Source organism: Aotus nancymaae, unplaced genomic scaffold (genome assembly GCF_030222135.1).
Source record: "Aotus nancymaae isolate 86718 unplaced genomic scaffold, 86718_ANA_hifiasm-v0.15.2.pri h1tg000002l, whole genome shotgun sequence".
NCBI lineage: Eukaryota > Metazoa > Chordata > Mammalia > Primates > Aotidae > Aotus > Aotus nancymaae.
Genome location: NW_026988413.1, coordinates 33,114,732 through 33,142,248, shown reverse-complemented (window position 1 = coordinate 33,142,248; position 27,517 = coordinate 33,114,732). Strand labels below are relative to the sequence as shown.

General features: G+C 34.7%; 1 protein-coding gene and 1 pseudogene across 7 annotated transcripts in view; both read right to left on the bottom strand.

Moving 5' to 3' along the window:
• Positions 1 to 2,734: 2,734 nt before the first annotated feature.
• IQUB (IQ motif and ubiquitin domain containing) overlaps positions 2,735 to 27,517 on the bottom strand; it is a 72,580-nt gene continuing 47,797 nt past the window's right edge. For 5 of the 7 annotated variants that reach the window (XM_012474100.3, XM_012474101.3, XM_012474102.3 and 2 more), the window contains 5 exons: positions 27,214 to 27,384; positions 23,040 to 23,216; positions 19,392 to 19,640; positions 15,138 to 15,323; positions 2,735 to 8,478 (listed from right to left, as the gene is read on the bottom strand). In XM_012474100.3, coding sequence (XP_012329523.2) covers positions 8,296 to 8,478; positions 15,138 to 15,323; positions 19,392 to 19,640; positions 23,040 to 23,216; positions 27,214 to 27,384 — 966 coding nt within the window. In that variant the 3' untranslated portion in view covers positions 2,735 to 8,295. The remainder of the gene's footprint in view (positions 8,479 to 15,137; positions 15,324 to 19,391; positions 19,641 to 23,039; positions 23,217 to 27,213; positions 27,385 to 27,517) is intronic. The other 2 variants (XM_012474103.3, XM_012474105.3) reach the window with 2 other exon arrangements.
• On the bottom strand, positions 15,758 to 15,858 carry LOC135274325 (U6 spliceosomal RNA; annotated as a pseudogene).

Sequence of the window (27,517 nt, the reverse complement as noted above, 5' to 3'; positions counted from 1 at the left end):
AAAAGAAAGACTTTCCTTCGCTCAAGGAGAAAAAAAATATCCATGCACTGAGAGTCTATGACATTTTACCTTTTGTAAGAATAGCAACAAAAATATTAAAACACAATTCATTTACACTATAAAATTAATGGTATTTATATAATTCTGGAAAACGACAGCAGAAGGTGGAAAGAGATCAATAAAAAATTAAGTTGCTCATTATCATTTTAAAGATATATGTAAATCAAAAATATTTTGCTCCTAGAGCCCAGCTGGTACAAGCTGTGCTAGGCACATGATCAGCGATCAGCTGTGGTTTGCTAAATTGAATCAAATTGAAGAGCGCGATAAAATGTTTCCGATGTTATCCTCCTGAGCCTATTGAAATTCCTATATGGTTCATGGTTACTGTAGACCTAAAGTTCTAGAGATGCAAATCACCATAGAGATTATCTGGGCCAAACGGTTCCATTGTATGCTTGAAGACATTAAGTTACTTATCCGAAATCACAACACGAGGATTAAAACTTAAGTCTCCTCAAATGTACCTCAGTATTTTTCAGTAACACCTTCTGAATTTTAGCTTATGGTGTGCATATATATTCCTGCCTAACCATGTATAAGAACACTATAAAATCTTATGTTTGATTTCCTGTGCCACCTCTGAAGTTAGCCACATTACTCAAGACAATGTATTTGTATGTGTGACGAACATATAGTGGGTAATGTACATTAAAGTCAGTAATGCTAATTGGTATTCCTTCTGGGGACGAGTGAAGTGTGACTGCATTTGCCCTCCTGAGTAATGCTGGAAAGTGAAAATACAAATCATTGCACAGAGGGTGTTATTTTGTTTCCTGGTTAGAACCACCTGTCCAGACATAGAGTTGATCTTTTCCAACAGGTATAAATTTTCTAAGACTATAGAGTTTTCTAAGACATATTTAGCCTCTCCCACAATGAAGCATCAGAACAATTCAGAGAATAGTGAGGGTAGGAGGGAGAAGACACCAATCTTAGAGTGCTTTAATATTAAAACTTAAAAGCATTTATCATCTGGATTTTATAGATAAGCAAATTACTATTAATAAAATAAATTTACATTGAGTGAACACTCTCATTTCTTAGATTAAATAGTTTTTAAAATCTAGTGAATTCAGCTGAGGTGATGCCTTTATAAATTATTTTAGAGAAAGTCATTTTTATGCCCAAAGTTAAATTTGGATTACATATATAATTACATATGAATAAAAGCCTGCCTTACACTTTCATTCTCAAAAAACTGTGTCTTTAAGTTTATATGTGACTCTGGGAACATAATATACAGAGTCAAAATTTAAAAAAAAGTGACTAAATATTTTTTGGAAAATATTGCTTTTACTAAAATAATAGCACTTGACTACTTTGCATTTTTTATAAAATAAATACACAATACAATACATAGTTTGTTGAATATAGCTAAATCACTGCTTATAAGAAAATTTATAGCATGAAATGTTTATATGAGAAAAGAAAAAAGGTTTCAAATCAATTATGTAAGTTTTGACTTGAAGAAACTAGGAAAAGATAAGCAAATTAACCAAAGAAAGTAGAAGCAAGGAATCAGTAAAAATAAGAAAATAAATCAATGAGATAGACAACAATAACAGAAAAAACTCAGATCAGAAGTTTGTTTTTTTTGAAGTAAAATAATAATAATAATAGATAAACCCCCAGCAAGATAAACTCCTTGCTCAATAAAAGAGAAAAACCACAAATTACCAATGTCAGAAATAAAGGAGGTTATATCGGTAGAAATTCTGTATATACACAGTATCTGCTTAACCCTGGAGAAGGCAAAATTTTTGTAAAGAGGACATAAGATGCATTGACTACGAAAAAAACAATTTATCAACTGGGGTTTAACAAATTGAAAACTGTTACTCGTGAAAAACATGACAAATAAAGTTAAACCAAAATCCACAGATTGCAAGAGACAGTATCTATAATTCATGGACCTGATGAAATACCTGTATTCAGCATATATAAAGATCATTTATACCTCAATAACAAGACAAACAACCCAAATAAAGAAAGAACAAAAGACCTGAAAATAAAACATTCTAATAGAGAATTTGAAATCTTCTTTATGAGTGTTGTCATAGGTTGTCAGATTTATGTCCTCAAAACTATCACTTTTAATAAAAGAATAATGCTTTACACTATTTTTTCATAGCATTTATATTAGTGTATTAATGTTTTTTAAACAAAGTATTATTATGAGTTATCAAATACCCAAGGCTGCTTTCCTTCACATGCCACACTTCATGGAGAAAGCCTAGCCAGTATGTGACATTTTTGTTTACACAATGAAATTTACCTCTAAGAATTATTGCAAAGGAGTGTGGAAAAGATAGTTAAAAGGGTAGATCAAGATGTGGTAGGTAAAATAATAATGTAATTTAAAAGCAGAGGAAAAATAGCAGACGTCAAATTTGTTCTAAAAATAATCTCTGGAATTTTCTTCAAAGAAAACAATTACAAAAATATACTTTGTAATATAAATACAAAACAACTGGAGTTTTGTTTAGCAGGTGATAATTTCTTATTCTTTATTCTAAAGAAACTTTTTAAAAAAAATTCAACTCAACGGCCCCATTCCTAGCTACTTGCTGTGCCTAACAGAAATTAAATACTAGTTTCTTACTTACAATGGGAAATCAACTCCAGTTGGTTCTATTCATACCAAGTTAAAAACAGGTAAGGAGAACAGTGCTATCACAATACGTAATGTTTATTTATTCTAATAACAGATATTCTTTAAACTTTCACATTGTTACAGAATATTTGTAAAACAATTAAGCCTGAAAAGTTTAAGACCACATTACAGTTCTTTTGTTTCCAAGCCAATCAGTCTCCTGAAGTTTGAGAGAATTACTGGCTTTACAAATTAGAAAAGAGAGAATTACTGAACTGTTGTCTCCCTAAAATTGCCCAGCTGCCTCTAATTTGGGAAAGATAAATGCAGGTTAGGAAGATCACTGGAAGCTGCCAAACAGAAGCCAAGCTGAGTGGGAGGAGAGAAACTGAACAATCCATTTACAGATCAAGCTCTTGTGAAGGGGAAGAATTTTTTTCTGAGGAAGTGCCACAGAAAGTTTGTAATAAACTCTTTAAATTCATAGCTGCAGAGTATCAGCAGCAGCTGTTCCCTCTTTATACACCTGGAACCTTCACCTTTATAAAGCAGAGGTCTGTCTGTTTTCAATAGTTTTCATATACATCAAAAGGAAACAGTAAAGATAAGGAATGACACTAAACTGGAATTAGGCTACAAGGGCTGTAGGGCAAATTTCCACAGTGTCCTGTCACTGTTCTAGGGTTCACAACTACATATGCCAAGAGAAATGGCCAATCATTAGAAGGCAAGCCTAATTCTGCCTATTTTCATCCCACATTCTGCATATAAAATAAACAACAAAAAAAAACATGCTGTCTTACAAAACAATATAAACAAGCAAATGTTATTCATTTAACAGACATTACACAATTCCTGTGTTCCATATGTTTTCACAAATACATTCTAATTCTTAACAATCGTGCTGCTGAAGTATTGCCCACCTCACTTAACAGACATAGACATAGAAACTATCAGCCTGTCTACATGGGTTCCTTGAGGGTATGGATAATATGTTACTTGACACTGCAGCCCCAAGGCGTAACAACCAGCCCATATTAAACTCAATAAATAAATAAGTTTTGGAATAAATGAGTAAATGAATGAATAAGGTATAATTAGGTTGATCTTGAAGAATGCATAAAATTGGAATAAGCAGAAGCCGGGAAGTGAAGGTAGAAAAAAATACCACGGTGGGGGCTGCGGGGAGGAGAACCCAGCATGTGGAAATGCATATTACCAAAGAGAGATAGCCTTATAAGCATAGATGATAACAGTCATTTGAAAACCTATTAGAAAAAAATAATCCAATCTCCTTCTTTCATAACTTGTGCTTGTACCTAATTCAATTCACAAATCTAATACTAACATGAAAAACCCAACGCCAGTAAATTACTTTGTCAGTCAGAAAAATATAGACTTCTGACTGGTGCAAAAACTTTTATATTCTGTTCAAGATCTATTTGTTTCTGCATCCCTCATAGTCATCTTCACACTAAGTGACTTGAGTCAGCAATAATTAGACATTTCTGAATTCAGTTTTGGTATGTTCTTAATTTGTTTTGAATGATGTAAAAATGTCAACTCTCTAGAATCTGAGAGCAATCACTTACAGCATGCGTATGCTGGAATTTATTCTGCATTGTACGTCAAAGTGAAGAAATTCAAATTCCGTTTATGTTTCACAAACATAACTGTTGACAAGTTGCTATGAAAAGCAGATATTGACTCTGCCATTACTGCCAGTTACTCATATCTGAAAGGTTCATAGTATGTATTTTCCTTTCCTGATTACATAAATGTATAATTTTTATATAAATATTTCCTTCTGAATTATCAGGAGCAAAATTTAGTATAGGTATGTTTTTAAATTTTAAATTCATTAATAATAGTTGGATCTGTCTTCTATATGTGTTAGAGGTATATAAGAATTGTTTTTTTATTAATCTGCCATGTATTAAATTTAATTTGGTAAAAGGATTATCAGAACTCTCCTAACCAAGAGCATCTAACATACTATTTTCTTGATTCATTTCTTTTTCAGGTCTCCCTCTGAAACAGTCTCACTTTGAAATATATACTACTGTTCTACAAAATACAGTCTGTGTTAGTTTTTGGAATCTAAAATGATGTTTTATGATGCTCATTATGTAATGATATATTATTATCCCTATAGGCAGCTCCTGGATCCAGTAAAGCAATATGGTGTATCACATCTAATGGTGCCCTATTATCACATCGAGGGCGCCATTAGATGTGATACACCATATTGCTTTACTGGATACACTCCTGGAATATCATTTGGAGTTGCCAGAGACTATAACTTAGAAAATTGATGAGAATAAAATAATCGTATAATAAAAAAATATGAAAATGCTGTTTTCAACTAGCTATTGGTAGCTTTCAAGCTATGGAAAGTAGAAATTTTAGCCTATTCATTTAGGAAGACATACTTAACTATTTGGACTCTAAAGAATTGCTTTGTGAGTCTCAAATTCTGATTCAGTGGAAATATTACTGTATTCCCTGGAAAAACTCCTTCCTTGGACATTAAGACCTCCAAGTCCATTGAGTCCAAGGTTGAAGGGATGGGAAATGATAATTCTTTATGTAGGTTTTGCGGTATAATAGTGAAAGAAGTCACCCTCTGCTTTATCCTTTTGTCTCCAGTTCCACGCATTCTAAAAATAGGAGAGATAGCAGTATCTATTAGCCAGCTCTACCCATGATTTCCCAACCTGTGAATTCTGGCTGTGAAGTAGACAGCACCAAATATAGCCAACTATTTTAGGCATTCATTGCATCCTGTCAGAAAGCACTCTAACCTCGTAGGGTATTGTCACCCAGACAGTGCCATAACTCACCATTTAGTAGGCTATTTCATTTGATTTTATAAAGGCATATATAGGTAGGTGATAGAGACATGGTAAAACCAATGAATTTGGCGAGCATGAATCCATTGTCTCACTTCCTTCTCTGTAAAATGAGTTCCTTCGTTGAAGGCAATGTAATTTGTGATACCATAGTGATGAGTAAGGCTTTCTGTACAAACCTGAATGATTGTATAGACAGAAATACTGTAAACATAGAAGAAAATCCATATGCCTAATAAAAATCTATATTCATGAGAAAAAAAAATGTCTGCCCATTCCATAACAGAAAGGATCCAACATAATCAACCAGTCACCAGATGGCCAGATAGTTTTCCTGGGGAATAATGCCACTTTGTGGCTTTTTATCGGCTTTTGTTGGTAGGTTAGACACCCAGCAGTGGCAGTAGCCAAATCAGCCTTTGTGAAAAAAAATCTCTGTGGTTAAGCCCATGAATAAGCTCCATCTCTACTGTCATAGTCACTTTGTAAATGGACCCATGGAGTAACCACCAGAAAGGATAGCAAAAGAAGCTGACTGATATCCACAGGAGGAATTATCTTGTCTATTTGAATACTGACAGCTTCTTCTGCAGTGAATGCCACCTGGAGCACACTTACCTAGGTCATGCCTATCCACATGCATCTCCCCCAGAATTCCTTAACACCAAGTATCTAGCATTATTCTTCCCAGGTCTCTTTTCTGTTGAACAACCTTTTAGCTGCTGCCCATGGATCTTTTTGAATTTATACTAGCAGCTATCTCTCATCCCACAAAAAATGTACCACCTGAAATTTTTCCTTCTGATAGAATTATCTTTATCACTGCCTCTTATGACCATCTTGTGTGGAGTTGTAACAGTGACCAGCATAAGACCAAAAAGCAGATAGGAGAAACCAAGGGAACACATACCGTCATCTTTGTCCTCCCCTCTCCGTCTTACTCCTTAAGTCTTCCATTCCAGCTGTTTCACCCTTGGGTCAACAGGAGAATTCTAAAATCCTTTATTTCCCCATCTCTGGCTATTTTCTTCTCACTGCCTGCCACCCCAACCCTCCCTGCTACCTCCCCAGCCCTTCCTTCTCTGAGCTATGGGATTCTCCTGAAGCATCTTATAAAATATCTAGCCATTTACATTCCAGTGGAAACCTGCATTTGTCTGTGTTAAATTGCTGCCAGTTTATCAGTGATCAGAATGGTCCCCAATCTAGTCCCACCTGTAATTTATTGTTTAGAGAGGTACCAGATTTGTCCATGAGACCTTAAAAAGGACTACATTATGGCAATTTCCTACTGGATGTTTACTTTCTTAACAAGTGCCGTGTGCTGTGCTTTGGCCAAGTAAGGAAAAATTTTAGATATCCTACAAAATGTGTTGCTAAAATGTTGTCAAATATTTAGATAGAACAAACATTTAACCTCTAAACTTCACTAAACTTAAGAGAACAGCCTCATTAATTGCTGATTGGAATTAGAAAAAAAATCATGTCTTTATGTATATATAATTATGTTGTGTGTGATAATGGGTAAAATATTGCTATTTGAATTACGGATTTTCCCTTTTAATTCTTTCTCCATCTGGACACTGTCTATTTAGCCCTCCAAATCTACTCTTCCCCCTTACATACTCTTCCCTTGCTCTTTGCCTTGAAGCCTTAAAAATTATGTCAACTAACTCCTACCCCTTCTGCTTTCCTTTTGGGTTTGGCCAGTGGGAAACCCAAGCGGGAGACTGGAGGAAGAGAGAAGTATGAAACTGAGTATTTCCCTAGTTCATGAGATTCCCCTATGCCTGGCTGGCTGTTCCCTTCACAGCTAGTCATTGATCCTCTGTTATCTTCTTTACATTCTCTCTGGGTTCTCAGACTTTCTCCCTAATTTCATTTGAGACTAGAGAAAGATAGCCTGTCTGACACTGGTCCTGGGTTCCTGCACTATTATTCCTTCAGCTTCCCTACACACTACCCACACGTTGTAATAAGGCCCTTTGTAAATAAACTCTCCTTGGCTTAAGCTATATTGAGTGTGCCATCCATTTCTTGTTAAGACTGACTGGCAAACCATTGTTCATCACTGTAGGACCCTAACGTCTATGTGGTCAAGGTCACTCCTTTAGTTTATTGGAGAAGGGGGTTGTTATGGTTTATTTAATCAAGTTTATTCTTCTTACAGAGTTTCACCATTGCCCACAGGGAGTATTTCTTGCATATGCTAATAGCTCCAGAATGAAAGTTTTATGTTTATTTACAAACAGTTTCAACTGTTTTATTGGGATTATGAGAAAGATGGAAGGTGAAAGCAGACAATAAACTGCAAAAATTCAAATGTATATACTAAAATATAAATTCTTTTATCCTACTTATAGAAGTTTTCAAGAAGGAGCATTTTATGTTTCCTCCCATCCATATACTGATTAGCTTCCTATAACTACATTTTATCTAAAATAAATAATGTGAAAGTTAAGTCTAGTTTTTATTTGGCTGTTAGATTTTAACTATAATATACTTGAAAATTTTTTTTAATTTAATGTGAAAATACATTTTAAAATGTTTTCTTTACTGCAAAATATTAATTTCAGTAACAAAATTGCATTTCAATTTAGCACTAACTTCCTAACAACAAAACACATATATAGAAATGTTTTCTCTTTATAGAACTCAAAATAACATAAAAAACAAAAAACAAAATCAATAAACAGATTAAATTCCATTTCCACACTCTGTGACCTCTGTATTACCCTATTAGCAGTGAACAAAATACCGATCATCAAACAAATACTCCTGGATCATCTAAGGAGGAGGCCTCTGGGATTCTATAATCTTAGGTGTCATGTCTGAGCGATATTTCTGTCTGATCTCATCTATTTCACCATCATCAAGTATAAATGAAGCCAGCACTGGAATCTGAGAAAAATAGTTCTTAGCCAGGATATGTTTGTGTTTGATCTTGTGAATAAACGAGCGTTCATATCCCTGCAAAGAAAAAAAATCAAATTCTAGTAAATATGGCAGATAAATTTTGCCAGGTAAAAATACTGTCATGCCTCAGTGCCTTTGCTTGTCAATTCTTTCATCCCAGACTACATTTATTTTTCTCACATTGTACATCATCTTTCATGACTCAGCTCCTATGATACTTACACCTGGAAGTTTTCCCCAACTCTCCCTCTGACTTCTCTAAGTTTAAACCACTGCTAGTTACCAACTCAATATTCATTCTCTCTTCCATTTGTACTGGAGGCCTGATTTTGTATAGGGTGTGATGTGTCCAGTTTTCTTAGCCTTTATTCTGAGGGTGTCTAGTTAGAATATATATATAATCAATTATTTAATGTTATATATATTGAGGTTAGAAAAAACAAACATAACAATTTAACAAGGAAAGTCTGAGAAACTGTTACCACCAAAAAGAACCTAAGGAGACATGACAACTAAATGTCTTCTGCAATTGTTTAACTATATATAATATATATAACCTTATATAATTATTTATTTATTTATTTATTTGAATACAGCCTTTTAAAGGAAATTTTAAGAGTGGGAGGACTCACCTATCAAGCACATTTAGCTTTTTGCCATTACTGAGAGGTACATGTAATGAAGAAGATGACGTAGCTATCCTATCACTAAGAGTCCACCAAGCATGAGAGTGAAAGCTGCAGATTAAATATGGCTGAGGACAAAGTAAGACAACCTGTATTTCTGAGAACAAGGTGGAGCGACCATACTAGCCCCAAACTGCCAACCTTTGAAATTCTTGTTACATAAGAAAACTAGACCCACATTTGATTAGGTCATTATAAATTGCTTATTCTGTTCTTGTAGGTGAACCCAAATGCAGCTGAGACAACAAAAAATGTTATATTCATTAAATTTCCTTGTTTCTCTGTAATTAGTACAGTATATGGCACTTTCAAAAGTAAATTCTGGTTAAATTAATAAATACAATCTATTACCTATTAATCTTAATTGGCCCTCTTTTCAATCAAATCACAAATACTGCCTGTACGTCTTCCTAAAATTTATTTTCTGAGAGTAAGGCATTCCTTCAATAAAGGTCTCTTCAGAGGGTCAAATCAAAGATAAAAGAAAGCCCTCACTGAAAGGGCGAAAGGAACAGAAAGCATTATATAGGAGTATCCTGGGCTTATTTTAAAATTTCTTCTTAACAGAAAAATTCACTAGGTTTAAATAGTCATCTTTTGAACTAATCTAACTTTGTTTCTACTTCTTAGCCAATACTTCATTCAAGAAAAACTAATACACTTTATTATGCTATATTAACTTACATATGTACAGGACTTTATAGGTTTTCAAAGTGTCTTTACAGAACTATAAATTATTAAAGTTGAGATAAATTATGATATATGTGTTCAAGGGACTAATAGATAACTCTTAAATAATTGAATATTTTCCATATTGTATTATTTATATTGTTAAGTAAAGCAAAAGAAACTAATTCTCAGAGTCATTTAATATGAAATTCATGCTACAACAAAAGTATATATACTTATATATACACAGAAAACTTCCAGAAGGATTTCAATAGATTATTATATACATAAGAAATAGTAATTACCATTGCAATGTGGAGACAGGGATGGGTGAACATCAGGAGACCTTTTTTTCCCCTATTTTGGACCTATTTTGAAATAGGTCCATTCTCTTGAAATAACCATGTGGTGGTTTCAAACTATGTCCACAAATTCTTTAGGTATACAAATAGTTCTAAGAATATTACAGAAAGGTCCCATATACCCCACACCCAAATTTTCCTGAATGTTTCTCAATCTGGGTTTATCCTATGTTTTCTTCATTATTAGACTGAAGGGATGGGTTTTGGGGAGGAAGACCACAGAGAAAATTCTGAAAATGCTCCATCTTTCTGCAAGATATAAACTAATCTTTAACTAGGCTGAAAATTAATAGTTAAAAAATTGTATCAGCCCAAAACCATAAAAAAGGCAAATGTTCTTCCAGTTTGTCTGGTTGCAAACCTTGGCTCTCTTTACAGAAATTCGATAAGACTGGCATTCTGGAATTAGAAATGCATCTGAAGAGAACATTTAATTTGATACTGCAGTAATTTGATTAAATGCACAAAGGGAATTGTGTGGATTAATTGAATATCAGCTTTGGGAATGAACTTCAATCTCATCATGGGTCCTAGATGAAATGATATTGCTAGTATTGGCTATGCTTCCTGTGATTAAATATTTATGAGGCAGCTTAGTTTACTAAATATCACATTTAATACAGCTTCAACTTATTGCTACCTTTTCTTTCAATCCCTAGGGCGAAATTTTTCTTGGCCTCATTTATTAAAACAAAATTTAAAAACTAAAAATTTACCTACTTTCTTATCTTTATACATCATCCCTTGTTCCATTGAAAAAAAAAAACCAACAGGGAATCACACTATGTTTTTTTTTTTTTTTTTTTTTTATTGCATTTTAGGTTTTGGGGTACATGTGAAAAACATGCAAGGTTGATGCTTAGGTGCATACGTGGCAGTGTGATTTGCTGCCTTCCTCCCCTTCACCCATATCTGGCATTTCTCCCCATGCTATCCCTCCCCAATTCCCCACCCCCCCCGCTGTCCCCCCCACTCCCCCACAACAGACCCCCATGTATAGTGCTCCCCTCCCTGTGTCCATGTGTTCTCCTTGTTCAACACCCGCCTATGAGTGAGAACATGTGGTGTTTGATTTTGTGTTCTTGTGTCAGTTTGCTGAGAATGATGGTTTCCAGGTTCATCCATGTCCCTACAAAGGACGCGAACTCCTCGTTTTTAATGGCTGCATAATATTCCATGGTGTATATGTGCCACATTTTTCCTGTCCAGTCTATCATCGATGGGCATTTGGGTTGGTTCCAGGTCTTTGCTATTGTAAACTGTGCTGCTATGAACATTCGTGTGCATGTGTCCTTATAGTAGAACGATTTATAATCCTTTGGATATATGCCCAGTAATGGGATTGCTGGGTCAAATGGAATTTCTATTTCTAGGTCCTTGAGGAATCGCCACACTGTTTTCCACAATGGTTGAACTAATTTACACTCCCACCAACAGTGTAAAAGTGTTCCTATTTCTCCACATCCTCTCCAGCATCTGTTGTCTCCAGATTTTTTAATGATTGCCATTCTAACTGGCGTGAGATGGTATCTCAATGTAGTTTTGATTTGCATTTCTCTAATGGCCAGTGATGATGAGCATTTTTTCATATGCTTGTTGGCCTCATGTATGTCTTCTTTTGTAAAGTATCTGTTCATGTCCTTCGCCCACTTTTGAATGGGCTTGTTTGTTTTTTTCTTGTAAATCTTTTTTAGCTCGTTGTAAATTCTGGATATCAGCCCTTTGTCAGATGGGTAGGCTGCAAAAATTTTTTCCCATTCTGTTGGTTGCCGATTCACTCTATTGACTGTTTCTTTTGCTGTGCAGAAGCTGTGGAGTTTGATTAGGTCCCATTTGTCTATTTTGGCTTTTGTTGCCAATGCTTTTGGTGTTTTGGTCATGAAGTCCTTGCCTACGCCTATGTCCTGAATGGTTTTGCCTAGGTTTCCTTCTAGTGTTTTTATGGTGTTAGGTCTTATGTTTAAGTCTTTAATCCATCTGGAGTCAATTTCAGTGTAAGGTGTCAGGAAGGGGTCCAGTTTCTGCTTTCTGCATATGGCTAGCCAGTTTTCCCAACACCACTTATTGAACAGGGAATCCTTTCCCCATTGCTTGTTTTTATCAGGTTTGTCAAAGATCAGGTGGTTGTAGATATGTTGTGTTGCCTCCGACGCCTCTGTTCTGTTCCATTGGTCTATATCTCTGTTTTGGTACCAGTACCATGCTGTTTTGATTACTGTAGCCTTGTAGTAGAGTTTGATGTCTGGTAGTGTGATGCCTCCTGCTTTGTTCTTTTTGCTTAGAATTGACTTGGCTATGCGGGCTCTCTTTTGGTTCCATATGAAGTTTAAGGTGGTTTTTTCCAGTTCTGTGAAGAAGGTCATTGGTAGCTTGATGGGGATAGCATTGAATCTGTATATTACTTTGGGCAGTATGGCCATTTTCACGATATTAATTCTTCCTAACCATGAACATGGAATGTTTCTCCATCTGTTTGTGTCCTCTCTTATTTCGTTGAGCAGTGATTTGTAGTTCTCCTTGAAGAGGTCCTTTACATTTCTTGTTAGTTGTATTCCTAGGTATTTTATTCTCTTTGTAGCAATTGTGAATGGCAGTTCGTTCTTGATTTGGCTCTCTTTAAGTCTGTTATTGGTGTATAGGAATGCTTGTGATTTTTGCACATTGATTTTGTATCCTGAGACTTTGCTGAAGTTGCTTATCAGTTTCAGGAGCTTTTGGGCTGAGATGAGGGGGTCTTCTAGATATACAATCATGTCGTCTGCAAATAGAGACAATTTGACATCCTCCTTTCCTAATTGAATACCCTTTATTTCTTTTTCTTGCCTGATTGCTCTGGCTAGAACTTCCAGTACTATATTGAATAGGAGTGTTGAGAGAGGGCATCCTTGTCTAGTGCCAGATTTCAAAGGGAATGCTTCCAGTTTTTGCCCGTTCAGTATGATATTGGCTGTCGGTTTGTCATAAATAGCTTTTATTATTTTGAGATACGTTCCATCGATACCTAGTTTATTGAGGGTTTTTAGCATAAAGGGCTGTTGAATTTTGTCGAAGGCCTTCTCTGCATCAATTGAGATAATCATGTGGTTTTTGTCTTTGGTTCTGTTTATGTGGTGAATTACATTTATAGACTTGCGTATATTGAACCAGCCTTGCATCCCCGGGATGAATCCTACTTGATCATGGTGGATAAGCTTTTTGATGTGCTGTTGTAATCGGCTTGCCAGTATTTTATTGAAGATTTTTGCATCTATGTTCATCATGGATATTGGCCTGTAGTTTTCTTTTCTTGTTGAGTCTCTGCCAGGTTTTGGTATTAGGATGATGTTGGTCTCATAAAATGATTTGGGAAGGATTCCCTCTTTTTGGATTATTTGGAATAGTTTCAGTATGAATGGTATCAGTTCCTCTTTGTATGTCTGGTAGAATTCGGCTGTGAACCCATCTGGACCTGGGCTTTTTTTGGGTGGTAGGCTCTTAATTGCTGCCTCGACTTCAGACCTTGTTATTGGTCTATTCAGGGTTTCGACTTCTTCCTGGTTTAGGCTTGGCAGGAGGCAGCTGTCCAGGAATTTATCCATTTCCTCCAGGTTTTCTAATTTATGTGCATAGAGTTGTTTGTAATAATCTCTGATGATGGTTTGAATTTCTGTGGAATCTGTGGTGATATCCCCTTTGTCATTTTTTATTGCATCTATTTGATTATTCTCTCTTTTCTTTTTTATTAGTCTGGCTAGTGGTCTGTCTATTTTGTTGATCTTTTCAAAAAACCAGCTCCTGGATTTATTGATTATTTGAAGGGTTTTTCGTGTCTCTATCTCCTTCAATTCTGCTTTGATCTTAGTTATTTCTTGTCTTCTGCTAGGTTTTGAGTTTTTTTGATCTTGCTCCTCTAGCTCTTTCAATTTTGACGATAGGGTGTCAATTTTAGATCTCTCCTTTCTTCTCATGTGGGCACTTATTGCTATATATTTTCCTCTAGAGACTGCTTTAAATGTGTCCCAGAGATTCTGGTATGTGGTGTCTTCATTCTCGTTGGTTTCGAAGAACGTCTTTATTTCTGCCTTCATTTCATTGTTTATCCAGTCAACATTCAGGAGAAAGTTGTTCATTTTCCATGAGGCTGTGCGGTTCTGGGTTGGTTTCTGAATTCTGAGTTCTAACTTGATTGCACTGTAAATCACACTATGTTAAATAACTATTGTATTTTGTCATTTCTTTACTTTGCTTTCCCTGATATCTTGTGTGGAATTAAAGAATATAGAGAATCAGTATTAACTCTTGGGATCCTGGGCTTAGTGTAAATGGAGCTCTCTAGGAACTCATCAGGAGCCCCTCAATTTACTTATCAAAATGTTTTTCAGATTGCATCTTTTAAGTTACTAAAATTACAGTAAATGGCATTTAATGTTTATAGTGCTTGCTCCACTCCCAGCAAGTTGGAAGCAAACGAAAAATGAAGCATCAGAACTATACCCCATCAGTATGATTGCCATTTAGACCACAAAATTATGAACAAAATTTGGGAATTGGGTGTTTTTAAGCAGACTCGTGATAATTAATCAAAGAAAGAAAGATTATGGGTTCCATAATACCTATCTGGTGGTAATGCTCATTTATTCACTCAACAAATACTAACTCCATTCTGTGACAGGCATTATTATAGGTATTAGAGATACAGGTACAAATAAGCTGAACAAAATCTTTGTCTTCATGGAATTTACTGTGGAATGTGCTTAAACTTGCTATTAGGAGAGATTGGTATCATATTTAGGACTTGTGATATGTTCAAATCTCATATATATATATACACATATATATATACCTTTAATTTAATTTGTGCCATATATAGCGTCCTTTTTTTTTTTTTGCTGTTAATCCATAAATTCTGTTTCTTAATCTGATGGAAGTACTTAAGCATGGAATATACTAGAAGGCTGTCAAGCTATCTCTAATAATCCCAATGATTAGCTTCCCAAATAAAGTTCAACTTTCTTACCTCTTCAATACGTGTTAGCTTGAGATGAGCAGCTGCTTCATCTTTGGTAAGAAGAATACAGTTCCAGGGGGACCACTCCAGGGATTTATTCCATCTGACCATGACCAGATCACTGAGATTGTCCCAGGCACTGAGGACTGACTGGGACGCCCAGATGTTCTCTGTCAGGTACTGAATATCTTGTAGCTGCATGTCAAAGCAAGTTTAAAAAAAATGTGGTTTTCTTCTAACCATAAAATTTGTTTTTTATAAGATTATTATATTACTTGAGGAAATAATTAAATTATAGGATATTTTTGAAGTGAAATATTATTCACTAGGTTTCAATGGCATATAACCCCTTAGTTTTCACTAAACTTCTGTTCATTCTGCCTAAACTACATTATCAGTCTCACAGTTTTGTCCCCATCTTTAAACTCGAGTAAGCAGTATATATTTCTTTCAGTACGCTAATTTTACCTTAATATAATCTTAATGGTACTATAATGTTACCTTATTAAATATATGGTATTTAATGATTTTTGAAAATTCATTAGTAAGTACCATCTTAATTTCAGGGCCATTGTAGGGACCTTTTAAAATCTTTTACTGCCATTTTACAAATGAGGAAGCTGAGTTTTTTTTATATGGAACACTTTACGAATTTGCATGTCACCTTTGTGCAAGGCCATGCTTCTCTGTATCATTCCAATTTTAGTATATGGGATGCTGACGCGAGCACAGGAAGTTGAGATTTAATAAAGATAAGTAATTCACTTAGTGTTAATTAAAAGACTTAGTTGTTTTAATAAAAAGGTAGTCAAAATAGCTGTTTAAAACTTTTTTAAAAATGTAAACTGTATTAGCTAAAACTCTTGGAATGACTTTTTTATTATAGGGTCTGCATTATGAATTTAGAATTGCCAGAGAGGGACAAATTCAACAAAGTGTAAGCATGTAAAAAGAATAATTTTTTCAAAAGTTTGTGTGAAAAAGTGTGAAAGCAGAAATCTTTTCTGCGAGTAGACAAAACCTAAATAATTTACCAAAGTAAAAAACAAAAAGAACCTGTCATCATCAGCTATGACAGTATTTCATAAACTGGTAATTCAATATATTAAGCTCAACTAATGCATTCTAGCTTTTACTTAATGCTAAAAAAGACAATACTCTGTACACAGCTGCTATGAGAAAAATTTACAGAACTTTAAAATTCAATGTTTTATATATTGTACTTACATTCAAAATGTATCTTGTTTATACTTTCGTTTTAATTTAGTTGCTCAACTGTACTAATAATTTTGAAACTGCATCATAGAGAATAAAGTGTTTATTTGCATGTGAATGTCAAATGTGCACATAAGTGTGGTTAGCAGTCTCTAAGAGTTTTCTACAAGTAGTCATTGTACTTGAAATTTTTGCAATAATAGAGCAATACTATTGCCTATTAGGCAGTATCTGTATGCACTACAGATAAACAAGGTAACTAGTACAACACTCAAATCTCCTGTCTAAGCAGAATGTTTACTTTTTATATATCATCTTAGCTTTCTCCTTTTCATTTTACATATCATCTTCACATTTAATATATGCTAATCTTTGCTCTTGTCCACAAGATTTACTGTTTTATGAGAATCTTTACACATTCAAATTATGCCTCAAATACTATTACTGAAGTAAATATTAATCAAAATTACACCCATTACAAGGGGGAAGCTATTGGACACTAATATTTGTCTACTAATCCTAGACATTGTAAAATGTAATATAAGAGACCAAAACCCTACACAGGTACAGTATTTAAATTAAATCAAATCTAATGGAGATTATCCTTGTCTGAAAGGTTACAATGCTCCCCTAAAATTCTTTCATTCAATATGTGTAATGACTGATTTTACATCAACTTGATGAGGCCACAGGATACCCAGATATTTGGTCAAACAGTGTTCTGGTGCTTATGTGAGAGTAGTTTTGGATGAGATTAACATTTAAGTCAATAGACTGAGTAAAGCAGATTGTCTTCCATAATGTGAGTGGGCTTTATCCAATCAGTTGAAAGCCTGAATAGAAGAAAAATTTGACCTTGTCCCCGAGTAAGGAAGAATGTTCCTACCTAATGGCCTCTGAACTGAGACATTGGCCCCTCCTGGTTCTATAGCAGCCTGGTGGTCTTCAGACTTGAACTGGGCCATCAGCTGTTTGGTTTTAGACTTACCAGCCTCCGTAATTATGTGAGCAAATTCCTTGTAACAAATCTCCTTATATGTATATATATAGCATATATGTATAAAATTTCCTATTGGTTGTGTTTCTCAGGAGAACTCTGACTAATGCAATATGGAATATTGAGGTAGTATTTGTAGATGACTTATACTAAAGTCATAGTAAATCTAAAATTCTTTACAAGGAAATATGTATCTGTCATGCCAACAATTCCTGGAGAAAAGTACCAAATAAGAATTTAACACTTTGGGAGGCCGAGGCGGGTGGATCACGAGGTCAAGAGATCGAGACCATCCTGGTCAACATGGTGAAACCCCGTCTCTACTAATACAAAAAATTAGCTGGGCATGGTGGCGCGTGCCTGTAATCCCAGCTACTCAGGAGGCTGAGGCAGGAGAATTGCCTGAACCCAGGAGGCGGAGATTGCGGTGAGCCGAGATCGCGCCATTGCGCTCCAGCCTGGGTATCAAGAGCGAAACTCCGTCTCAAAAAAAAAAAAAAAAAAAGAATTTAAGCTGAAATAAACATATGAATGAATATTTATTAATAACATACTCATTCTATTGGACAAAATATGTAATCATTTTAATTTGTGTTTTTCAAACTGTGGGTTGCTACCTCTTGGGTGATACAAAGTTTTCCAAATGGAAATTAGAGTAAGTAGATTGAGATTGAATAGAAAATATCAGAGTGTATCCAAACGGGTAAAGAGATAAACATTATTTTGGAAACTCTTATTTCTGAGGCAGAACAGCATGTGTTTATATGTATGGACACTGGGAACCAGACAGCCTAGTTTTCAATCCTGGTGCTGGTACTTAGTAGCATAAATTTGGACAAGTTAGTTAACCTCTCAGTGCTTCACTTTCCTCATCTGCAGAATAGAAATAATGCCTATTTTGATAGGATTTTTGTGCTGATTAACTCAATGAAGTGTGTAAAGCCATATAGGTATTAATTGAGTATTGAGAATTATCCTGCATGCCTATATCAGTTTGTCATAAAAATACATTTTTACTACTGATTTAGAAGAATTTAGAATTTAACAAAGCACATCACATTTGGCATCTATTTTTTTAATCTCTATAAAGTTTTCTATTCATAGTAGTGCCTATTTTCCTATTTAGTATTAAATACAATTTAGTTAATTAATAACTTTAATTTGCAGAAAATTTGACCTTATTTGACAGTCTGTGAACACAAATATCATTAATGAGATAAACAGTGCTCTATAACATACTTTTATTAATAAGTTGCTAATGTTGGTAGCATATTAACAATAAGTAAGTCCTTCTCTTTTCTCACTCCCTTACGTAAGTCCAAACAGTGTCAGGAATTTGCTTTTACTTTGTAGAGACACAGACTATCCTCTGGCCTAAACAACCCAGTAGAAGTCATGGAATAACCAAAAAGATATACAGGGAATACCAAAGTAGTGGTTAAGTTAGGAATTCAGGTCAGAGTTCCTGTTCTCACAGGCTCTACCCTCTCACAGAGCTAGGAGAAGTTCTTATGAGAAGCAAATTACTGATAGAGTCAATAATCCAATGCAATGATTCATCCAAAAGAACTCTGGCCAGAAACTTTCCAGTTGCGTGGTATCATACCAACCATTTACATAGACAAGTAACTACTTAAAGCCCTTCCCTAAGGTTTTTTTTTTTTCTTTTACTTTTTATAAGCCTTAGCTTTCACTTTTGGTGTTATTTACCATTATGGTCACATTCAGTTTACACTAATTATTACTGTTATTCATAAACACTAGTATGTGTATATGCAACATCAGTTTTTGTATAAGTCAATCATTCATTCAATAAATATTAAGGGCCTTAAATAAAACTTGGTACTGTATTAGGTTATAGAGGTATAATGGTGAGCAAGAGGGGGAAAAAAGCATACTCCTGCCCTCACAGAGCTTACAGTCTAGTGGAATAGTCATTAAACAATCACACACACACACACACACACACACACACACACAAATATCATAAGATTGCAAGATAGCCTCCTTGACAAGCTTTAGCTATAACTGGCACCCCTGTTTGACCATACCTGCATCAAGAAAGCAATTTTAGAATCGTCTTCATAATCAGCTTCTGTATAGTAGAGCTGTTGAAGTAAACATTTGTACTTCAAAAATGATTCTCGTTTCCGAGCCTCATTCTCAAGGCTAATGCAGTTACGGCACCGGTATATGCGGCGTGAGGTGGACGATATAGAAAATGCTGTAGAAGGCAAATAAAGCTGGCAACTGTGGCAAAAGTAAATTTTCTTATAAAATTTCAATGGGTCTTGAGGGACCTACAGAGTGAAAAAAAAAAAACATGTCTAAAAGCCAGGCCAGGTCAAATATGATCCCAACCAATAGAAGCACCAAGGGCTAACTTATCTTAGAATGAGATAAAAGAACAGTTAGCTAATTTACAAAATTATATTTTTCCATTAACTTCCTATTCTATACATAATCTAAATTTCAAGCAGTATTTATTCATCCTGCCAAAATACTGAAAATCTGTTATTCATCAATTCTTAGATATTTGTGGTAAAATCACTTAGAAAATTAATTGACTGAAAATAGGAAGAGGTTTTTATTTTTAAGAAGAGTTTAGATTTTTTTCAGTGCTACATTGCATTCATTATTCCTATAACGCAATAGCTAGATTCACATAGAAGTAAAAACTCACTAAACCAATTGTTCTTCTCATTCCATTTATCTTTAAAATAAATTTAGATTAGTTCAAATTATTAATATTCAAAGTTTGAAATTCTACGTCTAAAGCAGTAGACAGAAAGTAATTCTACCATAAAATAATCAATCCAGTCCTTCATTATGGGCTAAAGTATCATGAATGAATGAGTGAATGGTGATCATTTCAACACAAACTGAGTCAAGACATATATAAGACAGTCTTTCCTAATTTATGACACATCAGTACCTCTGGCTTCCATGAAAGTAAAGATCAAGCAGCAACAGCATTTGCATGTGATATATAATACTTTCAAAAACATTTTTATAAAGAAGAAAATGGGCATCAATGTTCTATAACATTTTTTCTCTTACTCAATGTGGATTTAAAATATTTACCATTATAGGGAAGACCCATTCAGGCGCCCCTCGCTCTCTGCAGGAGAGAGAGCTATTTTCTTTTTCTCTTTCTTTTGCCTATTAAACCTCCTTTCTTAAATACGCGCGCGCACACAAACACACACACACACACAATATTTACCATTATAATCCCTTCCAATGTTTTACTTTGTTCTGAACAACTGTTATGTTTCTGAACCTTCCCTTCTACTGTGCCTTACTTTTCCTAAATGCTTCATCTTCCCAAAGGGTAATATTCTTTGAAAGCTTCTTTGTCCCATGTCTTATAATTTTGGGAAATAAGACAACATGTAAATTTAAAAGGTAGCAATTATTTCGGAGAAAAGAAGAGTGATCTAAGGGTATAATCAAAGATCCAAACGACAACTTATCTGGGTTTTCTTATTCTGAGATTTACATTTTGTTTATCTTGAATGATTATTTTATTTTCTTGCCTCCTAGGCAATAATTTAGCAAATATATCAGTCAACCTCATGAAAACGAGTTAGCACACCTCTCCATTATAGATGAATAGACCATTTATTATAATGCCATGGAAAATATTCTCTACCGATCTGAAATTGTGCAAGAAGTAAGATAACTCATTCTCATTATGAGTATGATGACAGAGGGCTCCATTTAAGCTACAGAATTTAACTCTAAGAATTCTCCAGAGTACAGTGGGTGCTTCATCCTGGCCTACTCCCAAAAAGTGGTTGTGGGGGTAGTGGTGTTCCTTCAAATTCTTCTCCCACTATGCATATTAAAAATGTGTAAATGAGTCATTTCTTTTTAAAGCCAGTAACTTTTCTTTTAAATCCTGTAGTTTGAGATATTAAAGAGTATACCCCCCAAAAAAGCAAGAACAGGATAATCCACAGATTTGTCCTAGATTCAAGAAAAAACTTTAAATCCTTTATCTTAATTAATATATTTCTCATACACTGCAGGTAGAAATGCAACATGGTGCAGTCAGTTTGGAAAAAAATGTTTAGTAGTCTCTTTTCAAAGTAAACATGCATTTACCATGTGAGTCAACATGCTACTTTCTAGGAATTTACCCCAAAACAATCAATTTACCCAAAAACTCATATCTAATGCTTATAATGCCTTTATTCATAAAAGATCAAAACTCTAAACAATCCAAATGTCATACAACTGTGAATGGAGTTTTAAAACTCTCTTGTGTATCCAGATCATTAGAATATTTTTCAGTTATAAAAACAAACCAATGACACACTCAAAAACATGAGTGAATCTCAAACGCAATATGCTAAGTGAGAGAAGTCAGTCCCAAAAGACTACATATAGTATGATTCCATTTATATGACATTCTGAAATAGATAAAACTATAAAAGTAAAATACATATCAGTGTTTGCCAAGGATTAAGAAGTTGGGGGAAGGACTGACTACCAAGTGGCAGCATGAGGGAATCCTGGGGGGTGATAGGACCATTTCTTATTTTGACTGTGCTGTTGGTTACATGACTCCATACATTTTTCAGAACTCGCCAGAAAGAGTAAATTTTACCAAAGGTAAATTTTAAAATAAATAAAATGATAACATTATGTAAAAGTGTAAAACATAAAACTCTATCAATTGTATTACTCCAAATATAAACTGAATAAGTCTACAGAGAAAGAAGGTGGCTTGGACAAATGAAACACTGGTTTGAATAAGAAATAACATAATGGGAACCTTTTCTCCTGGACTTTTGTTACACTTTAATAATCTTTTTGCAATACAATCAGGTTTTTAAAAATCAATTTAAAAACATATAAAAATTGAACAATTTTTATTCTTCTAGTTTTGACTAAGCATTAAGATTTCGTTTTTTGTTTTCTTTTTTCAAAAAAGCTAAAGATGCTTAGTCAGCTTTTAAAGTAAATTTTAACTGAAAATAATCATCGAAATAAAACACTATAATTCTCTGACAACATGCTCTAACCCAAGAGTTTTACTAATAGTGTTTTAGAAAGCTCTGCACAGTAAGAAGGCAATTAAGCATTTATCTTGGCTTTCGAGAGCAAAATTTCCACAGAAGTCTGACGACGTTGGAGTTGGAGAGATAGTTTAATTCAAATACGTTACATTTGAAGTTCTCTCAGGATATCCATATGGATCTGTTGAGTAATAATTACAACTATGTGATGAGAGTTATAAGGAACACAAACAAGGTATAACGTAGACTCTCAGAAACGATGAATTTAACTCCGTGTGAGGCCTCATGAAGGAGAAGAGATGAGAGTTAAGTCTCAGAAAATGAACAGGAATTGGCTGGGTAAATAGTGAATAGCATTCCAGGGGAAACCAACAGTATGTACAAAGCCATGGAGGCGTGAGAAATCATGATGAACTCAACATAATACAATATTCAGTTGGAAAGTTGGCTAAGAGATTAGAAAAGAATTCAAGGTTGGAAATACACAGACGTCAAATGAGTAAGTTTAGTTTACTAACAGACAAAATAACCATTCCAAGGAGATACCACCAGTAAAATGGTATTCCACATGAACTCCAAGTAAAGTGTTAAAGCAAAATTTGAATATACTTCAATCTGCTATACCACATCTTAGGATTTTGAAAAAGGAATACAGAGAAAAAGGTAGAATACCTTAAGGTATTTTGCAACTTGAGGATTAAACAGAGGTGTTTTGATAAAATGAAAAAAGAGTGTCGCAATTCTTTTTCTGAGTCCTTCAAGGTTATGATGTTTGACTCCTCTCATCATAAGGTCAACCTCTCTGTCAATCAATTCTAGAATTTCCTGAGTTAGTTTACATTCATGTTCCTATACAAAACACAAAAACGCATAGTACAAAATTTTACAAATCACTAAGTTCATTTGCAAAATTACCACCCAAACAAACCAAAATCTACATTCCAAAAGAAATGAAACATTGCTAATAGTATAAAGTGGTACAACTAATTTGGAAAAAAATTGGCATTATTCAACATACTGCAGTTAAAGACATGCACAATCTACGACCCAGGAATTCTACTCTTAGGTGCTTTAAAGAAATCTGCATATAGATCTCTATTGTTCACAGTAGCTGAAAATTAGAAACAGCTAACTGTCCATAAATAAATTGATTGCATTAATAAATTATGGCTTATTCATACGATAAAATATTATCTAATATATGGAAATAAATGAGCTATAGCTATATACAACCAAAGCTTAAATCTTACAAATTAATTTTAAGCAAAATACTCAAGGCACAAAACAATAGATATAGTAAAATTTTGTTAAATAAAATTCAAGAATAAGTAACACCAAACCATATTATTTAAAAATTTATACAGAGGTGGTAAAACTATGAAGAAAAATCAAGAAAATGGCTACCATGAAAGTCAGTATGGTAGTTACTTCTAGGAGATGACAAGAGGAGTTATAATTCGAAGGGAAAAGGTATATTTATTAAAGGTCACAATATTTTTTATAAAGTAATAGAAGTGAGTGTGGTTTTGAAAAAGCCACAAGTAAGAATTAAGTGATTAATACAGAAGTACTTATAAGGTCCTCCAACCGCCCAAGGGAAAACTAGGAAATACACAGTTTGAATGAAGGCGTCAGAAGATAAAGTCATTAATTTTAAAATAATGCTCTTCTGTACTTTGTACTACACAGTTGGTGAGGCTAATATGAGGGTCTGCATCAGTGGTCCTTTACACTGAAGGCACTTTAGAAGGACCTGAGGGAAATTTTTAAAAATTTTAATATTGTCCTCACACCTGAGGAGCTAATTTAACTGCTCTGAAGTGGGACCTAGGTATTATACTAATTTATTCTCATATTTATTCATTCTCTCCCTCTCAGGCTTTCCAGGTGATTCTAATGTGTACCGAGGTTTAAAATTCACTGGTCTGTATTAGTAACTGTCATCAAAATACCACCTATTATTTATTGAGAGCCCCCTCTTTGTAAAGCACTGAATTTATATATATATGTCATATATATATTTTTTAAGTTTATAGGTTTATATATGTATATGTTTATACATGTATGTAGATATATATACACACATATATATGCTCAAAGCAACTAATTTTACAAATGACAAAACTGATTTTCATAAATATTTTAACTTATTTTAAGGTTGTGCAGCCATAAATAGAGTCAGAATTTGAGTTGCGCTTAAAGACTTTAATCCTCCATCAAAATATTTTCAAGTAAATTTACATATGAATATTTCATATTAAACATATTAAGACATGCATGATTTGCCTTTTATGAGTCTATCCTTTGGCCTTTTTATTACTGGTCCTAGTTATGTCAGGATTTCTATTGTATTCCCTGTGTGCACTCTCTTTTTGCCAAGCTGGTCTTTTTATTGCCCTCAATAAATATCATGTTTATTTCCTACCTCTGGACCTACTGCTTCTCCCTCCCTCCCTATCTACACATTCTGGCAATTTGATCATATTGATGGCCAAAACAGACTGCCCATGCAGTTATCTAATCCACTGCTTATGTATAATCTTTAATTAGTTAATACATATTGTCACTCAGAAACAACCTGTATTTCTATGCCATACTGAAGGAGCATCTGCCAAGTGTCTTATTAAGAACACAAAAGCACAATTCAGAACCCAAATATTTTTTATCTATATTGGCTACTTATTATATAAGCTTATATTAAATATTGAGCTTACATTATGATCAGTATACATAATTTTAATTTATTTACTTTATTTACATAATATAAGCTTAATGTTTCCTTTAATTTGAGCTACAAAATGCAAGAGCTATACCAATGGTCCTAACAATGGTAGGGTTTTCCCCTCTAATTAGGAATATAGAAAACATATTCATTGTAATGAATGTTCGAGTGTGCTGCCCAGATTAGCCCTGCTTCAGCACTAAAGCAGTCTCTCAGCTGCAGGTTGTGGCAACTGACAGCTTTCCACTGAGCCTCTCTCTGAGAACTCCCTGTGCTGAAGACAGCCATCTTACCTCAAGATAGATAGCTACCATCAGCTGAAAAAAAAACTGCCTCATCCAAGGTGTTTCTTCTCAGGGACATCCTGAATCAAATGACTAATTCTGTGGCAGTATAAAGATCCAGGATCCTGTAAGAGTCTGGGGTATGTGAGAACAAAAAATACATCGAGTCCTGGCCCAGGTCCAGCTCATAATGGATCTACTGGGTTCACAGAGCCACCCAGCATTCATTTCCCTGGTCCTTGAATATACAGTTGGAATAGAATACTTGATAGTTAGAACAGCCTCCATACTTCTGATTTCTTGACCTGTGGGGTAAGAGCTATCATGATGAGGAAGACCAAGTGGAAGCCCCCGAAACTGCCCTAGCCTGGGAACAGAGGAGGTAAAAGTAAAAATGGTCCTACTTACTACTTGGGAAATTTTTGCTTCCTGCCCCTGTAACTCTGGACTCTTCAAGTTTAGAGATCTTAATTCCCAGAGGAAAACTATTTCTAATGTGCGACACAGTGCAAGGCCTATTAACTCTGAGCTACAACTAATGCCTAGGCTCAGTAGGCCAAAAGACCTGCGGGCAAGGCAAGTGTTTCCTTGCTTATAGAGGTAACTGACTCTGATCTTCAAAGGGCAGTGGTGCGGTTATTACCCAATAGGGACAGGGAAGAAAATGTTTGGGACCCAGATAATAGGCATTTCTTGGCATATTTTTGCCTGATTTTGACAGTAAATGGAAGTCTGGTAGCCTCAGCCTGAGAGAACCAGAGGGACCAGTGGTTCAGACCTCTCAAGGTGCAAGTCAGTCCAAAAAGTGGGCCGCCTAGACCAGTCAAGGTGCTAGTTGAGAGAGAAGGAAATCTAAAATAGAAGAAGAAGGAAACCATGAGTACCTCTTGTGGCCTTAAAGCCAATGACTACACTGGGGGCTGCAGTTTCTCCTATTAACCTTGCTTTGGGGCCTATGTAAATCTGGAGGAGCTACTCCTAAAACCTACAACATGAAAGTGGATCCAGGCAGCAGTATGTGTGTTCTCCCTGTCCTGGTAGATTGTTGGCTGACAACTCTCAAATTGTGCTCTTTCTGAGAATTGCTCTCTAATAAAGAGAGTTATCTCATTCAAAGTCATGCCCTTCTGGAGGTAGCCCATCCAATAAATGATCAATGTGGGAGTAAAATGTCCTGGCCCCTTGGCTCAATTCGGGACAAATCTGCATGGCCTTTCCAATTTCAGAATTCCCCATGACGTTGGGTGAACTCATTGTTGAGACTCTACCACAATTTCCTTTGTCTATCTGCCCGATTCTGCTTTCTCTACTGCTACACAGGAATTATCCTGATAGCACTCTCCAATAAACTTCCTGAACATAAATAAACCCCATCTCTGAGTTTATTTCTTGGGAAAATTTGATCTGTGATATCCCCAACTTTGTTTTCATTAAAAGTAGGATTAAAAACACAGAAAATCAGTAAGTGATGAGAAAAAAAGATAAAAATACAATGGTGCTGCTTTAAAACTGCTAAAAATAATTTTTTTCATTGAAAAATGTCAAAATGTGTAGATTATAATTGCTATTTTATGTAATTAAGTATTAATCTCATACCATACTGCATATATTTGCATTCACTGCATAAAGATATGTTTACATTCATTATGCTATATATACATATTTATTATGTATTACAACATATTTTGAGAACTTTTAGGTAAATATTAATGCATAAACCATATCCTTCCCAAATTATACCAAAACAATTCTTAATGTAAAACACTTTGTTTTAGTATTTCATTAATTTTTTTTTATTGATAGTGAACTCTACCCCCAAACTAAGAGAAAGTTAACATACCTTTACAGTGTGTTTAAGAGTTAAGAGCACATCGAGCCTCTCATCCTGAGAGATATTTTTCAGCATAATGCCCTTATAGATATTTTGCAGCTCTCTGGCTCTGATGGTGAACTGTGTATCCATCTCAATTGTTTTGCCATTAGGTGTTCTCCATATTTTTGGAGCTGAACACTTAAAAACAGTATTATGTTCATAATTATCAGTTAATTAGAGGCTACAAACAACAATTTTGTTCCTTCTACTAAAACTCTAATATCATGTGCCTTATGACTAAAATATCACTAAAGCTTAAGAAAATTATTTA